Here is an 18,511-nt window from a genome sequence, read left to right as displayed (position 1 = left end):
TGAAGATCTGGAGGCGGAAGTCCCAAAGTTATTTCCGTGCCACCTTCGCTACTGGCCACATTATTGGAAGGAGCAACGATCAAGATGCTCTTACCGACAAGGCTGTGCTGTCAACTGTGACGCACATCAGGCAACACGCGAAAGCATCACCTACTGTGATGGCGAAAAGCTTGTTAGCGCATCCAGCGCGCCATTCATCCCCTCTTTCATTCATAATGTGAAAGCGCCATTCAAGTGTGAACATCGTTCCTGAATTCATTCTCGTTTTATTTCCGTTTAATAAAGTTAGTTTGTTTCTACAGTATTCTCGTGTACTTGTTTCCGTTATTGAAAGACATCGGCCAATAGGTTATGGTCCCGGCAGTATACTGAGAACTGTAGGACGGTATTTCCGGTAAAGTTGTGCTTCAATTTCGAAGATATTTTTCGGATCGGTCGAGGCGTCGCGTTTGTGTGTGTGTGAAACAACATGGCGGACGTGAAGGTATCGTTCGAAAAGTTGAATGACAATAATTTCGCGGTGTGGAAGTTCAAGATGGAACTTTTTCTGGTGAAAGAAGAGCTATTCGCGGTTGTGGTGGAAGACAAGCCTGACGAGCCGTCGGCCGACTGGATCCTGAAGGATGGAAAAGCTCGTACCATGATCGGTTTGGCTGTGGAAGACACGCAACTGGTTCACATCATCAGGAAGACGACTGCGAAGGAGATGTGGGACTCATTGAAGAAAATTCATGAGGAGTCGTCTCTTTCTTCGACTTTGCACGTGTTGCGGAAGTTGTGCTCGATGCGGTTAGCAGAAGAAGACAACCTTCTGGAGCATCTGAATGGCATGACGGCATTGCATAACAAGCTGGAAGTGATGGGAGAGGGATTAAAGGACAGAGTGTTCATGGCGTTAATTCTTTCGAGCCTCCCGATGTCGTATGGTAGCCTCATCAATGTGATTGAGAGCTGACCGGAGGCGGAAGTGACTGTGGACTTTGTGAAAAGCAAATTGCGCGAAGAATGGCGTCGCCGACAAGCGTGTGGGGGTGCTGTGGAGAGCAGTGAAAAGGCTCTGAAGACGATGAGTGGAAAAAGCAAATTCGAAAAGAAGAAAAGTGTTGTGTGCCATCATTGCCACCAATCCGGACACTTCCGGCGAGACTGTCCGAAGTTGAAAGAAAAGTCGGACCAAGTGAAGAAAGATGCTGGAAAAGTGAACATGGCCGCGGAAGTTTCGAGCGGTGTGATGGAAATGTGTCTGGTAGCAGCGAGTCCGTGTGCCCCCGAAAAGTGGTATTTGGATTCCGGAGCGACGTCGCATATGACGAGTGACGTGAAGCTGCTGAGTGATGTGGATCGCAGTAAAAGCATGGAAATATGCTTGGCCGATGGTACCCGCATCAAGTCCGGTGGTTCCGGAACCGGAAAAGTGGCATCGTTAACGGGAAGTGGAATCCAGATGAACGTTACGCTCAACGATGTGTACCACGTGCCGTCCCTCGCTGGTAATCTGCTGTCCGTAGGTAAGATTTGTGATCTTGGATACAGCGTTGTATTCGAGAAATCCGGCTGTCGAGTCCTACGTGACAAGGAAGTGATGCTGGTAGGCGAGCGAAGTGGGGGGTTATATCGTTTGAAGCAGTTCCCTGAGCAAGCACTGGCAACGACTGAGAACCATCCAGAATTGTGTGAGCATCTGTGGCATCGTCGGCTGGGTCATCGCGATCCGGAAGCAATAGCGAAAATAGTGCGACACGATTTGGGTTTCGGTCTGAAATTACAGAAATGTAATGTAAATTGCGTGTGTGGAGTTTGTTTGAAAGGGAAGATGAGTCGGATTTCGTTTCCGAAGCGATCCGAAAGTAATTCGCCAGCGGTTGGCGATTTAGTGCATTCGGACGTTGGTGGACCGATGGAAGTTGCCACACCCAGCGGCAATCGGTTCTATGTGACTCTAGTGGACGATTTCAGTGGTTACACGGTGGTATACCTGCTGAAGGCGAAGTCGGAAGTTGAACAAAAAGTGTGCGAGTATTGTAGTTTGGTGAAGAACCAGTTCGGCCGGTATCCTCGAATCATTCGTACGGATGGATGAGGTGAATATTCGAGCACGGCGTTCAAGCGTTTCTTGGCTGAAAGTGGCATTGTCTTGCAACAAACGGCACCGTATTCTCCGCAACAAAACGGTAAAGCGGAGAGGAATAATCGGTACGAAATTGAAAAGGTTCGGTGTTTGCTTCTTGAGTCCGGTTTGAGCAAAAAGTATTGGGGTGAAGCGTTGAACACGGCGAACTATTTGCAAAATCGTCTTCCGTCGTCGGGTAAGGAAAAGACACCGTATGAATTGTGGCACGGTAAGAAACCGTCGTATGTCCATATCCGTATTTTCGGTTCGGAGGCGTACGTTCATGTGCCGAAGGAGAAACGGTCTTCGTCGGGTACGCGGAAGGAAGGAAAGCATATCGTTTCCTGAACCCTGAGAACGATACGATTTTGATAAGCCGCGATGCGAAGTTCGTTGAAGTGCGTGAAGAAGAGGTGCCCCGCGGGCGTCAGGAGGAGTTTCCTGGGAAAGAAAACGAAGCATCGGTAGTTCCTAAAAAGAAGAAAGAAGAAGTCGTTATATCGTTGGGGAATAAGATTAAAGAAATCGATCCAGTACCTGAAGCAGAAGAAAGTAGCGATGAAGAAGAAGAAGAAAACGTGGAAGAGTTGGACATTTCGGACTATTCAGTGGCATCAAGTGCAAGTTCGTTCCATGGTTTTCCGATGGAAGAAATCGCAAGAAGGTCTCGAAGGTCAACAAAAGGTGTACCTCCACGGCGGCTCATTGAGGAAATTTTCGTGGCAGGCACTCTTCCCCCAGAGGAGGAGATGGAGCCGAGAACGCTACAGGAGGCTTTGAGCTGTGAAAAGAGTGCTGAGTGGAGAACAGCAATGGTTGAAGAGCTGCAAACTCACGAGGACAACGGAACGTGGGAGCTGGTAGACCCGCCTGCTGGGCGAAAACCAGTAGGCTGCAAGTGGGTGTACAAAATTAAGCGAAACGCTGCTGGAGAAGCAGTGAAATACAAAGCACGTCTGGTCGCCCAAGGATTCAACCAGAAGTATGGGCAAGATTATGATGAGGTGTTTGCGCCGGTTGTGAAGCAATCAACTTTGCGTACACTTCTGGCCATCGCTTCGAAACGGAACCTGGTGCTGAAGCATTTCGATGTGAAGACCGCATATTTGTACGGGAAGCTGGAAGAGGAGCTCTATATGCGGCAACCAAGTGGCTTCGTGGTTGAAGGCAAGGAGCAGCAGGTGTGTAAGCTGGTAAAAAGCATTTACGGGTTGAAGCAATCTGCTCGTTGTTGGAATCATCGTCTGCACGCCTTCCTCCAAAGTTTGAACAGAGTCGAGCTGATCCGTGTCTTTACACGAAAGTGGTCAACGGGGAGCAATTGTATTTGCTGGTCTACGTCGACGATATTTTGCTGGGCTGCGAAAGCGAGGAGGAGATCGAAAAGATCTATGCTGCCCTGAGCAAGGAGTTCGAGATGGCCAACCTGGGAGATGCCAACTATTTCCTGGGAATGGAAATCCGGAAAGAAGGTGGTAAATACGGTATTTCGCTGGAGAACTACATAGACCGCGTTGCTGGGAGATTTGGTTTGGTCGATGCCAAGTGCGCGAAAACTCCGATGGAACATGGATTCGTCAAGACCAGGGAGGAGAGTCCACCACTGAAATCGAATGGCCAGTACAGGAGTCTAGTGGGAGCGTTGCTGTATATCGCCGTCTGTGCGAGACCCGATATTGCTGCTAGTGTGTCGATTTTGGGACGATGCGTATGTGTACCGACTGAAGCCGATTGGGTGGCAGCCAAACGTGTGGTGCGCTACCTGAAAGGGACGAAGGATTGGCAGTTAAGATACGGAGACTCTGAAGGTAAGCTTGTTGGATACTCGGACGCGGACTGGGCGGGCGATTTGAAGTCTCGCAAGTCTACAAGTGGTATCGTATTCATGTATGCCGGAGGAGCGATTTCGTGGTCAAGCCGTCTGCAAGATTTCGTCACACTCTCGTCGATGGAATCGGAATACGTGGCGTTGAGCGAGGCTAGCCAAGAGGCTGTTTGGCTTCTGAATTTGTTTGAGGACTTCGGTGAGCCAACGTTCAAGCCGGTGACACTCTGGGAAGATAACCAGAGCTGCATCAAGTTCGTCAGTTCGGAACGGACAACGAAGCGATCGAGGCACATCGAAACTCGTCAGTGCTTCGTGAAGGAGCTGTGTGAAGCAAGAGTTCTGGAGTTGCTTTACTGCTCCACAGAAGATATGGTTGCGGATATACTCACCAAGGCACTTGGGCAGGTGAAGCTTCGGAAGTTCGCTAGTATGCTCGGTTTGGCCGGTGGTGATCGTTGAGGAGGAGTATTGGAAGGAGCAACGATCAAGATGCTCTTACCGACAAGGCTGTGCTGTCAACTGTGACGCACATCAGGCAACACGCGAAAGCATCACCTACTGTGATGGCGAAAAGCTTGTTAGCGCATCCAGCGCGCCATTCATCCCCTCTTTCATTCATAATGTGAAAGCGCCATTCAAGTGTGAACATCGTTCCTGAATTCATTCTCGTTTTATTTCCGTTTAATAAAGATAGTTTGTTTCTACAGTATTCTCGTGTACTTGTTTCCGTTATTGAAAGACATTTCCAATACACATCACCATTAAGGTGCTCGTCGTAGTGCTGCCGCCACTTTTCGACCACCTCACGTTCGTTCGTGAGAAGATTTCCGTCACAGTCTCTGCACATATCGGCTTGTGGCGCAAAGCCTTTGCGCGAACGGTAAAGTTTCGCGTAAAACTTCCGTGTGGCTTTAACGCGGAATATCTCTTCCATCGCTTCGCGATCTTGTTGGCGCTTCTTTCTCCTCGATGTTAAGCCGCGGCATTCGGCTTCGACGCGAATTGGTCACCGTCGAAAGTTTTAAGCGCATACATACAGCAACTAGGTGGTGATCCGAATCTATATTCGCACTGCGGTATGTGCGAACATTGGTGATGTCAGAGAAGAACTTTCCGTATATTAAAACGTGGGCCTACGCCAACACCCCTGTCTCGCCGGAACGCCATCGTGTCAGCTCTATTTAACGTCCCAACTAACACTAGGACGATCGCGCTGATGGGGCTACCACCTTGGATTTAGCTGTGCGCGATTCAGCCTCTGGATACCAGAACAGACGCTGTTTGAGCCGCACCTCCTGGTGAACAGACGCTCGAGACGTACCTCCTGAATCTAGCTGATGTCAGAAGGACAACAGTACCCAGGCTGCACTACCAGCTAAGTACGCAACCCTTAACTGGCGGTCTTCGTCATCGTTTGACCCGTGGAAGCGTGAGGTAGGAACTTGTGAGGACCAAAGCTGTGTTAAACACTCCTTCCTAGTTGTCGACTCACCGTTTTGCAGCTCACCTAATTGATAAACATCCCCTTAATTAATAACTCTCCCTATTCTAGAATAGTTTAAATTATTATTATTATAAGATAGTATTCGTACAACATAGTAGGGGAAAAGCACTAATTTTCGAGTCATTCATACGATTTTGGCCTACTTTGTATGACAATTCGAAAACTGGCACAGAACTCTTGACCAGTATGCTGATTCTTGAAAATAATTGTGATTGTGGATAATTTGATTGTGAATAGCCCTATAGCTAAGTTATTTATATTTAAGCCCACCTGAATTAGAATTGACCTAACAAAAAACTTTACAATGAATTTATAACCCATCACCACAAATAAACACAGTCACTGTAAGCAATAGTAGATTAATTCCCGCATAGATTAATTCCCGGTAACCAGGTGTCGTGCACCTAAAGTGATATTTAATGCAAATTGTGGGTCCGATTTCGGTGGATAATCGCCACTTTAACTGTGAAGTGCTGTGATAGTGAAGTTCACGTTCTCGTGATTGGGTGCACCGCTATTAGCGATAGCGGGTAGAAAAACCTCCAGTGTCCGGCAATGTTGAGCTCCACGCTCGAACAATTGGGTCCTAAAATGTTTAATTAATTCTTGTTTTTATTTATTAACACGAAAGAGCATGTTCTTTCAACTACTTTAGCAATTTTTTCCAGCCCAAATAACGGCTGTAACATATCTGAACATTAATTTTCAAAATGGTTCTGAATACGAACCTTGATACTTTTGATCATGATTGACGTTCGCTTAGTCGACAAAAACACCACAGGGGTTTTAGTTTTAACACTGGGGTTGTTCCTATCTGACATTTCGGAAGGGACATGGAAAACAAACACCCAAAAATTTGAGTTTGGCAAAATTTAAAAAATCGACTCCGTGGCCGTGCGCTCAGCGGCGTCAGTCGTTTAGGCGTATTGTGCCGCGGGGTGTGGGTTCGATTCCCACTCCAGTCGGTGGAAACTTTTCGTCAAACGAAACATTCATCACTGGGCCTCTGGGTGTTTCGTGTTGTCCGTTGCCTAATGTTAGTGATAGTTCAGTCTGTGCAGCCTTTGGCTGTGGGGGCGGACCTGGTGTAGTGGTTAGAACACACGCCTCTCACGCCGAGGACCTAAGATCGAATCCCATCCCCGAGATAGTCACTAAAAATTTCAGGGACGACTTCCTTCGGAAGGGAAGTAAAGCCGTTGGTCCCGAGAAGAACTAGCCCAGGGCTAAAAATCTCGTTAATAAAGATAAAAAAAAGAAAGAAACCTTTGGCTGAAGACGGTGTAAATTGTCTTATAAAATGTTTTTGGGCTTAAACAAAAGAAAAACATTAACAAATTGAGTAAACATGTGTTTCTGGCCTAAGCTTAAGCATTAAACACTAAAATTGGGGAAGGGCTTTGGGACCCTATTCTTGTAGGTCGAAAATTAGTGCTTTTCCCCTATATCGATGCTTTAATTTCTTACAAACCATTTACGAATAGGTAATCGCATATTTTTGGTTTGCTGATTTTTTTATTAACCAGCCTAACCAGCTATACTGCAGCCAATAACCTTGTTGGTTGACTGAAGTTAACCCTCTCCGTTTCCCACAGGAAGCTCAAAATGGGATACAATTCGGCCGCTGCTAAATTTGAGTGGTGGCTTGATGCATTTTCTATAAACCAGCATCGACCCAATATCGAACCTCGTTCGGATTGCGCGTGGCTTGTTAATACTAGATCGAAATCCGATAATTTATTGATGTAGGCCGCGGTTCGCCGTTGTACCAATCTAGTTCGTAATCACTCGATATGCGGAGGTATCACACCAAACACACAAACCTAAATGTATAAAAATATGGTCTACCTGGGCTGGAGGCCATTTAGCAAATTTGCCTTTTTCACACGCTATCACGCTGCCAGCTACCTACCTACTGATGATGAGAAAATATGAAGGATTACATTTAGTTGACTTACTGCAGCGTGAACAACGCGGATGGAAAGCAACATGAGAATGGATGTAAAATGGGAAATCCCTGTGCGCGTAAATTTTAAAATTGTCCTTTTAATTAGCTGCAACCGGAGTAAACGAACAATATGTTTCTTTTTGATCATTCTCTCATAAATGAAAGGCTGTAATATAACCCTAAAATATTTTTTTTCTGAGACTTTCAAGATTGAGGCTTTTAAAACTAAAAAAGAGATTTCCGATACATCTACTACTTTGTTGGCTACAGCGCGGCGTCACGCAATTGCAGGGCGTATTGTAGAGCACCATCTTTGTCTGTTTTGGGCGATACTTCTCCAGTTGCCCCGAACGTTCAGGGTCACCAGGTCCATTTCCACTGCGTACAGCTAGCGTATTCGTGCTCTTCCACGAAGTCGCCTACCTCTACCTGGTTCCCAGTCGAATATTATTTTCGCAGCATTATTTTATCCCAACATTCGCACTAAGTGACCAGCCCATTGAAGTCTGCCGTATTTTACACGCGTAATAAAATTCGCATCTTCATACACTTGCGATAATTCGTGATTCATGCGTCTGCGCCACACACCATTTTCGAGTTTCCCACCAAATATTGTCCACAGCACTTTACGCTCGAAAGCACCGAAGGCTTCCCGGTCTGTCTCTTCACACTTCTACGCTTTGTGCTCGTAAAGAGCCACCGGAAGAATCTATGTTTTATATTGGGCGGGTTCCGTTCGCAAGTTGCAGAACCTAAGCTGGTTACATAGTTCGTGAAAGGCCCTATTTGCCGCCGCAAAACGTCATTTAACTTCGCGGGAAACGTCCAGGATAAAAAAAAAACAATCTTGCAATAACGGAGTAGCAACTGCTGGTGATCATTCATGATCATACTATACAAATTTTATGGAAGTCGACAAAACGCGCCAATCTTCCAAGAATAATGTAAGTAGGAAATTACGTATTTGCGGATGCCATCAAATGGAAAACGGGTTCAATGCACTAATTCGCCTCTTTGGGCTTATAGGGCTATTATACGACCAATATAGGGCATGTAAGCTGAATAATAGCTCTATATTAGCACGGAGGGCGATTTAAAGTACTATTTGGTTACTTGGGTGATGACATTCTAAAAGGGCTTTATTGAATATTGGTTTCTTGAAAAAATGAAAATTAGAAGAATGTCCTATCAATAACTGACAATTGACGGTACGATCGCGAGTAGGTACCCATCACATTTCAATATTATGCCAAATGGCGATTATGCCAAACGACCATTATGCCGAATGGCATTATGCCAAATAGCCAAACGGCATTATGCCAACCGGGATATACCCATGGTTTTGTCGACGACTTTCTAAAAGTGGGTAGTGCATAAGCACAATGTTCGACCTGACGCAGAGTGAACGATGATTTTATTAAGTTTGCAGCAACATTCTTAATTTTTTTTCTTAACCTGGCCAAAGTGGGATGAAAAATTACTGGCCTGAAAATGATTTGCATCCGTCTCTGAGCTTATTTATTTATTTTATAGGCTCAAGCGCACTAGGCATAACGGAGCCGATATTCATAATAATTTAATTACATAATAATTAAATCCTATAACCTTGCCTATATAACTCTTCTATTCTCTGAGCTTCCTCTTCTATATATTGCTGACGAAGAACAGGGTCATCGATGTGCGAAAATGAACCACGTCGTCTCCCATTTCGTGCCCGCACAGGAGAGGCATCAGAAACGACTACGCTGCTATCGCTTTCATTTGAAGTTGAAACAGATACATGGGGTGCTACTCGCTTGGGTATATGGTTGCTTGCGGTGTCTTGGTCCGAATCCATTGAACGCTGACGCTTTGGCTCCGGCTTGTGGTGTGTTTGTTTTTTCGGGATGTTTGTGCCAATTGTCTCCGGCTTGGAGAGAGATGGCCATTGTTCCTCAAGAAGTGCAGGTTGGTTTTGGTGCTCGTTTAGTTTAATCGGACGCAATGATTGTGGGTTTGATGATGTAGGAGCGGCGGCTTCGGAGCACCTTAGTTTTGGATGCTCCTTACGGCCACAATTTCGGCAGGTCTTCATTTGCGAGAAGTGAGAAACATAGGTCACTTCTTCGGAAATAGTAATGTACGATGGGATGGCTTGAGTCAGCTTCATTCGTATCACACGTATACCGTTGCTAAGGCCCGGAAAATAACTTCTCCAGACATCGTTCCGTATTGAAATCACTTCACCATACTGCTGCATATGGCGGGTGATAGTGTTGATGTCGATCTCCTCCGGGAGATCATGAAGGCGGACATCTACAGCGCTACTGTCGATGTAAATGGGCAATGGGATCGTTTGTCGCTTCCCGTCGCAAGACATGTAGTGCTTCATGTGATGGTTTGTAGCAATCCTGGCAGCTACTTCTTCACAATGTACAATCAAATAAACCACATTCTTGACGTTATGAGTTTGGATGCTCTTCACTAACGTCATGTCCAACTTTAGTTCACCATCGAGAAACTGCTTTAGATCGGCAATACTGGGTCGCTTTGGAAGAACAGATGTGTCTAGCACAATACAATTCTTCCTCGTCACCGGCATGATTGAAGCGAAAAAAGAGCACAAAAGAATCGAACGCGTGATGTACGGTTGGGAGATGGATAGCAACTGATTGCATCCGTCTCAACGTTAACTATTATCCTCTACACGTCACATCGCGGCTCGTCGTCCAGCACATCGCATATTTCAGAAGCCTTTCGCAAAAAGCCGCCAAATAAAAATATGTTCCTACTTTACTTTCACAAGCAAACCGCACAGTGCTTTTGCCGGTGCAGCCGAATAATGAACGTCTGATGTTACGAGCTTAATGTGGCGAAGAATGCAAAAGTACAAAATGAAAATAAAAACAGAATTAAAAGCGTGTAGTTTTTTTTATTTCCAGTTGTGCAAAATGCATCGCAGCTGGAATTCATGAAACCACATTACCTACGTTTAATACATCAAACGAGCGCGCGCAACCACATCAAATTATTCCAGAGGATTTTGTTCAGTCAAGAGAATTTCCCTTTCATTATGACTATTTCGTATGGAAATTTGAGTGGAACAAAATGAGATGGATTTGAAGCTGAAAGAAATAATCCCGACTGCATTTGACTTTCATTATAACAAATCCATAAAATCCTGCCGACTTCTAGCGGGAATGGGATCGTGTGAGCCATGATTTGTTGGAATAGGCTGAGGATGTGGAGCAAAGTCGATGCCAATCGCAAGGGATATCCGTAGGGTCGTCTACTGAATGGGAAAATTTATTCAATCATCGTATTCGATATTCATGTGCGATCTCAATGCTGCGACAGTTTCGGTGGGCCTTTTTTCTGTGCGGTTCGGATGATAAGAATTTTTATTCTTGCTGACACCCGCGTTGCAATTGGTCCGATAAAGAAGGGAATTTCACAGTTAAATTATTGCCACAGGCACAAATAACTAGAGTGGGTTTCATTAATTTATTGTTCATTATGCATGCATGGCACCAAAAATATATGCAATCCTTTTATCCATCGACCTAGTCTCGCGGAGATAAAAAGTTTGATTGTGCAATGTTTCTCGCATTATTCAACTCACTGTTCATCGCAAGTCAATAGGACATCATTGCAGTTTAATTAACTTGTAAAATATCCACTCAAAAAGACTGTTGGACGTAACAAGAATGGGGACAATTTGAACATGAGTAAAATTTTATGAGTTTAATAAGTCAAACAGAATCCATTTTGAGTAGATACTTTCAAGCATTTTCATAAGCCTAAAAGCTGCATTCTAAAATATAGATATTTAAAACATAACAGCCTAATAAAATATTCAGCATAAAAAACGGCAAACACAAAACATAAACAATTAAATCTAAGCTTCCGATCGAAACTGGGACACTTCACCGGATGTAGCAGAGCATTTCGAATTGAGATTTAATTCCCTCCGGCAGTAGGGGAAGGCGGGGCAGTATGGTCATACGGGGTAAAATGGGCCACCTTTTATTTGAGCTTAAAACACAGATTTTGATCTCAATAACCTTAGGACCTTATAAAGTATGCTTCAATTAGTCACCACCGTGAAAACTAGGCAAAAAACTGATTTGGAACTTCATATATCGATAAAAATCTGAAATGTTGATGCTACTACGAAAATCTTATAAGATTTTGGATGTAAAAATAAGCTTTGCATAAAGTTTTGTTTATTGACTTCAATTTTTTTCACAGCAGTTCGTTCTTTCATTATTCATAGGCATTATGTGCACAAAATTGTATAGATTCTAAAATAAATTTTCAATAAAATATAATTTATATGAAACATCTAGGAACGGGGCAATATGGTCATAGCCGGTCAAAGCTATCTTATCACAAAAATAGATAACCAAAAATGGCATGTCATTTTAGCAGTTTAATTGCAATATTGTTATCGCACGTGATTTCAATTAAAACTAGAATTTTTACCTGGTTAAACTTATTTGAACGACTATGTTTGAAAACTGAAGCTCTTAGAACCATGATTTATTGAACTGTCAGCAAAACATACCATTTCATGATACAAATCAGACTTCAACCCAGTTTTTGTACTAAACTCTATCATACATTATTGTCTTCTTCTAAATTATGCCTTGCAAATGGTTTTCCAATTAAAATAATAAGATTTAGTATGATGGCTCATATTGCCCCGTAGGGGGGACCATTTCGCCCCGTATAGTGTAGAGTCACACACAAAATAGTGTTTTTCAAAAATGTTCCCAAAAAAATTCTAAGTAATCTTTTTACCAGAATACAACTGTGGTATGAAAGGAGATGCTTCAAACTACAAATTAAGCTTATGGATCGATTAAATTGTATTGTTTTTCTATGCTTTTCAAGAACTTTTGCTTAGGTGGACCATACTGCCCCTATTGACCCTATATGGCTAGTGACGGAGCTTAGAGCTCTTTTTCATACTTTTCCAGGTCATGCAACACTTCTAGCACGCAACCCATACTCCAGGCCTGTGTCCGGCACGAGTCTTTGCAGTACGCTCCATTTTCGTTGGTCAACTCGGCCAGACCGCGCCAATGATTGGTTTGCAGTTCGTGTAGATGTTTTTGCAAGATGGACCACGTTTCGGCGATCGTCTCTTTGAGCAGTCCGTTAGCCTTGGCGAAGATAAGTCTCGCACGGAGATAGAACCCTATTGGCCAAACCCATTCCGGACCGTTGTGATAGTTGGCTCCGTGCGCTACAGTTTTGTCGTCACTGTCGATTGAATTGTCATAATTGCCACGGTAGGCCCAATCTTCGCGATCCAAGGTCTTCATACCAAGGGGTCCCAGCAGATATTTCTTGGCATTCTCCAACGCCCTCCAGGCATGTTTATGGTCGCAAAGCTCCGGGGCCGCTACCAGTGCAATCGGGAAGTTACATCTCAGTTGGTAGTCGGTCCATGGAATCTCTGAGCCCAATGTGTCTTTGTAGATTCCCTTCTTATTAACGTACTTACTGTCGCTGCTTTCATCTACGTAGAACTCTTTTTCAAAGTTGGCCGCTATTTTGTCGGCCCATTCCTTGTACGTCCAAACAGTTTTGGTTCCATTGCTGGAAGTGCGTTCCACCGAACCTGTTCCAGGAATAGCCTTTTCTTCGGCCATTCGCTGCATAAATCTCAAACCAGCCATCTGCAGACCAACCAGCTCCACAGCAGACCCATCGCGTGGCGACGAGGGAATACCCCGATTACCGGCCTTATCACTGGATCCCATCTTATCCATCCAGGTTCCGCAGTTGGCATTGTTACCACCGAAGACAAATCCCGTTTCCGGATGGATACCGATCCGGTTGTTGAATCCCTTGTCCTTCATGTGGGCGTCGATACGGGTGCCGGCATTGCGTTCCCGGTAGGACAACCCCTGGAAGTGTACGGTCAACGCTTCCTGGATCGTCTCGTACAAGAATTGATCCTGGAACGATAGGAGGGGAACAATGAGGTGAAAATTTTCTCGAACTAATATGAATTTCATTTTGTCAGAAAAGTTTGGAGGCTCATGCTCAAAATGGTAGCTAAGGACGTAATAAAAACAAAACTTATGTATGGAGGTTAATAACGCCTATTTAAACAGTAAATTGGTGATTAACCGGATTTTGCACGTTTCAGCTACAAAACATATCAGAAATAACAAAATGTAGCAACGTGCAAATGTGTATTGGACAAATTTTCAGCTGCATATTAATCTCATCTATCCGGCAGAAATTTATTTAAAAAAATCTATGTTTACAAATAATTTTCTCGGTCCCCAAGCATTCCAACTATATGTACTCTGCAATAAAAATCAACGGAATGCAATTAACTGAAAATGTCGATAGACCGTCGCAGTGATAATAAAAATCACTAAATGTTTCAAATTAAGCTACACTGAACCAAATTTCCCGCCCTCAATTGAATGGTTTGTAATTCACATGGCTGCAAATCTTCATATTCCTAATTTTGAATGATTCTGCAAGAATATGATGCATCTATTACCTATTGCACTAAAATCATTCAATTCTGAGATGAGTTTTAGTGTATATCCGTATGATAAAAAGTAGATATTTGAATTGTGTCAATACAAATGAATAACATGCAACGTGCGTACGATTTTCTTTCATTCCATGTCCCAAACAAAAAATCATTCAATAATAGTCCAAAGTCTCATATGGGAATCTGATGATCCTAAATGTCAAATAATTCTTGCCAATTTATCAGAAACATGGCGACATCAGCCTCGACAGCAGCTTGGTTCATTGTTTCTGCGAAGATTTTAGAGGTAATTGCGTTTTGTAATGGAACCTTCGAGAAAATAGTTTGACTGTTTTATCTGTTGATCATTCCAGAGAAATCAATAATCATTCATCGGACCACTTTTTGAAGGAAGTTCGTGTGGACAATGCGGTCACATCTCACATCGTGTTTTCGACAAACAGGCATGTTATAGGCAGCTAATAAATATATTAACATTTTCTGCATTACATTAAATATATAATGATTCGTAAACCATCAACAATGAATAGTTATTAATTTTCATCTGGAGTTATTTTAATAATGTGCAAGATTGCAACGAGGTTTGTTTACATACGTGTATGATAGTCATTCAATTTTGAACATCTCTGAGAAGGAAACATTCCAAAATTGGATGATTTTCATCTGGTTTGATTTGTAAACAGATGATTTGGTCTAAAATGAAAATCATCTTGATTGTGTCTGAAAATAGGTATGGGGCTCGAATGAGGCAAAAATCATTCAATTTATGGCGGGAGATTCCGTTCAGTGTAATTTGAAACAATCGCGTGCTTGATGAATGAAAAAAATCAAACCTACACGGGAAAACATTCTGTGGTAAAAATTACCATTTAGCTGACTATGCCAATTCCTAAACTACCATGGAATTTCAGAACAAATTACTATGTTTATAGTACATACATCCCACCACATTACTGGTACATTTGACAGAAATCATTTTCATCAATCTGATTTCGACTACAGACATGGTAAAATCATGCGCATTGCTGGTCTACTGAAAATTACCGGTACGAGCGCTTAACACCCTAAAATGGTAGTTATTACCGCACAATTTTTTTTTTGCGTGTAGGTACTTGAACTTTGACTTTGAGTTTGAATTGAGCGTCGTAATAGTTGAAAATTGTATGAATGCGCGAATAATTTGTACGCATCCCACTTCGGTGGCGACCCGAAAATTACGTTAGAAAGGTTAATTCTTCTTTAAAAAAAACACAATCAATCTCACAATAATCTATAGAGAAAACAAATAAGGAATCATCTATTATTTAAAAAAAAATGTAAATTGGAGCAGTCTACGATTTTTTTTTTTATCATTTAATCGATTAATCATTTTGAATACATACAAACTAAGATCTTGTAATCTTGCTGTATCTTTTCTTGTCAATAGGGTTGAAAGAGTATGAGAGAGTTAAAGCCAATAAGATCCACCTATTCGTCTAAGTAGAAAATGGCTCAATCAGAATCTAAGACGGGTTCAATTCATGACTTCAAAGACTTATCTTTCAATATCTATGAGGTGAACCATTCCGAATCAGTGGAGTAGCAGACCTTCTTATATAAGCTTTTTGTATCTGGAATAAGGAAAAAAAACTAAAATATCTGATGCGATGAAGCCTCTTCACAGTTTAAAAAAACGACTTCGTACCTTATAAGTAAAAGCAATAATTTGATACGCTAGAGTACCGATGCATGGACAAAATCAGTATAATTCAACCAGCTTAGTGGCCGAACCTGAATAAGGCGCGCACAGAGGTCCGGTTTTCAAAAAAGCTAACAAAAGCCAATTTCAAAACATCTTTTTAGCTGCAACACAAAGTTAGACATTTGTCTTCAACATCAGATGGGTAAGAATTGATACAAAAATATAAACAGAAAATTAGTTTTCTTCATGCTTCGACCATAAATAGGTGCACATGTCCGGTTTTCAAAAAATTGGACATGTGCACCTATTTATGGTCGAAGCATGAAGAAAACTAATTTTCTGTTCATATTTTTGTATCAATTCTTACCCATCTGCTGTTGAAGACAAATGTCTAACTTTGTGTTGCAGCTAAAAAGATGTTTTGAAATTGGCTTTTGTTAGCTTTTTTGAAAACCGGACCTCTGTGCGTTGGTTCAAAGCTAAACTATTTCATCTTTATCAAAACTGGCAAATTAAGTTTTCAGCATATTTTTTACTGGTAAATAACACATTTTTACATGGATTCAGCATTCCCGAGTGAATATCAATTTTAATCTGTCGTAGAGTAAAGTGGGGCAAAAATTCGAGTGGGGTAAGAGTTTCTTTTTAGGATTTCTAGCTCAATTCAAAACAAATCTTATAAATGTCATGGTGGTTCTAATGCTATTCAAGTAAGAGACTTTCACTCCAAATATCATAAAAATCGATTGAGATTTGGAAAAGTTATGGCTATTTGTTTTTTTTTTTTTCGGCGTGAATATTGTAATTTTTGATCAAACTTTCGTTGCATGGAACCAATTCAATATTTTATGTAAGGGCGTTTCTAAACCTATCATAAGGTTGCTTTGAGGTGTAATAGTTTTTGCATAAATGCTTGAAAACAGTTTTTGGCCCATAGTGGGGCAAAAGTTCGACCCATGTATAAAATCACGGAAAAATTTGCAAATTGCCTAAAATTCACATATTATCTTCACATTTAGTTAAATTTGTCTGATCGTGTGAAAATTGCCACCAAAATTTTACATTTCCACTTAGTTTTGCGAAAAACTGCTATTTTTGAGTATATTACAATTAACTCGGTTTTGTGCAATTTTTTGAAGAAAATTGAGTGTGTATTTTTCGTTAAACTTAAGTTTACGGCTGATGTAAGGTATGCCTGTCATAAAAGGATCGATATTTTGTGTTTTAGCCAGCGAACTTTTGCCCCACACTAGATTCGAACTCTTGCCCCACCGGTGGGGCAAAAGTTCGAATAAGACAATCAATTTTGAAACTGTTATAACTAAAATGAGTAAATATTTTGACACAAGTTTTTTTTTTTTTTTTTTGTATGGTATTCTGTTGGAGCTGCCTGACAGCTTAACTTGTCAAGGCTGAACCCTCTGTCTGGCTTTTGCCAAGTTTCCCCTCTACCAGGACCAATACTGAGACGGACTAGGCAATGGCGCCCACATGAACACTGTTTTTTTATTAGTATTGTGACGTGGTAGTTTTTGAAAAGTACCCATATTCCCTTGCTTCTGAGAAAAGGAAGCATTATGAAAATCAGCAGCTCCATTAGAATTTGTTTTAAATAGTAGTGCATTACTAATACTGTCTAGTCGAAATGGTTTTGAAGTATTTGTCATTCAAGTGCTATTCTGATTACTATTGTCTTTTACGTAAGATTAGAGTCTTAAATGTCAAGTGTCGTCAAATCTTAACAAAATTAGGCTGTTTAGTAGTAGTTCTAGTTAATTTCATTTTTTGTTGTTAAAAGTATTTATTGGTCATTACGTTCATATATCCTTAAAGAAAAAAGTCGCTTTCCTTGTCTGTTAAACAATTTTTCGAAACTAGCAAGTGTACCCTAATGATCGATCTCAGCGTCTTACTTTCCATAGTAATTTTTATAGTGAATATTGGAGAGTAAAGTTACCTTAGGCTTCTATTACAGTCTCCTACAAGATTCACTTTTCGGTGGCAAATGCAATGCTCCACAACGCCTACTTTCTTCTTGTAAATTTTGCGAAAATGAAGCTGGAATTAGATTATTTATACCGCTGTTACAAAAGAGGTATTTCTTATTATGGCTATGTAAAAACCATATTAAAATAAGATTGTCGCCACTTATTTCTACTCAGTGAATCTACTAGTCATTTTCCTAAGAGTTCCTAAGTATTCCCTACGTCGTATATGATAACGATGTATCTAGCTAGCTAATAGTAAGAGTGGCTACGGATCATTCTGGTTAGCAAAAGGCAAACTGAACGTCACCAATAGTATTAATGTCCACTTCGAATAGATTAATTATTTGAAATGGGCATCAATTCTATCAATGACGCAGAATGTCCGTTGGATCACATCCGAGATATTATTGCGTCTATGCCATATGAATTATGACGCGGCTTTAAGCAAAAAATGCCAAAATGTGATACCACCACTACAGGTTACGCCTTTGGTTTCCATCATATGGGCTAATGGATTATGCCCTCCCATCGCGGCAAGGTCGCATAACCAAGGGGAGGGTAAATATTTTGACACAAGTTTGTTCAGCAAAATTATAGCCAATATGGTGAAGGTTCACTGTATGGTATTTGTTTTGTTTTCACTGCTATTGTTTTCCTGGAAACTTTGATTATACCACTAAGGTCGAACTTTTGCCCCACCTTACTCTAAACTTTTTTAAATTAAAAAATATTATTGTGGGTATGTCAAATATTTAAATGATAGTTTCTTCACATCATACAAATCGGATCCTCTCTTTCGTCAATAGCTTTACTTAATTAGATAAATCTATAATATTTCTTGTTAATGAAGCAAAATATAGTGATTCTTCATCCTACAGCACGAAAATATGTTACAAAAAGACAACCAGTTTTCTGCAATAACCCAAAGAGAGCAACGATGAAGAAAA

At 41.6% G+C, this 18,511-nt stretch overlaps 1 protein-coding gene across 2 annotated transcripts in view; it reads right to left on the bottom strand.

Annotated features, from left to right (window-relative positions):
• Nucleotides 1-10,854: 10,854 nt before the first annotated feature.
• LOC5572509 (glycogen debranching enzyme) overlaps nucleotides 10,855-18,511 on the bottom strand; it is a 36,767-nt gene continuing 29,110 nt past the window's right edge. For both annotated transcript variants that reach the window (XM_021853942.1, XM_001660397.2), the window contains exons 8-9: nucleotides 12,307-13,338; nucleotides 10,855-11,348 (exon numbers count right to left, since the gene is read on the bottom strand). In XM_021853942.1, coding sequence (XP_021709634.1) covers nucleotides 12,325-13,338 — 1,014 coding nt within the window. In that variant the 3' untranslated portion in view covers nucleotides 10,855-11,348; nucleotides 12,307-12,324. The remainder of the gene's footprint in view (nucleotides 11,349-12,306; nucleotides 13,339-18,511) is intronic.

The sequence above is a fragment of the Aedes aegypti genome, chromosome 3 (assembly GCF_002204515.2).
Source record: "Aedes aegypti strain LVP_AGWG chromosome 3, AaegL5.0 Primary Assembly, whole genome shotgun sequence".
In the NCBI taxonomy this organism is placed as follows: Eukaryota; Metazoa; Arthropoda; class Insecta; order Diptera; family Culicidae; genus Aedes; species Aedes aegypti.
The sequence above is the reverse complement of the archived record's forward strand: the minus strand, read 5'-3'. Positions and strand labels throughout refer to the sequence as shown.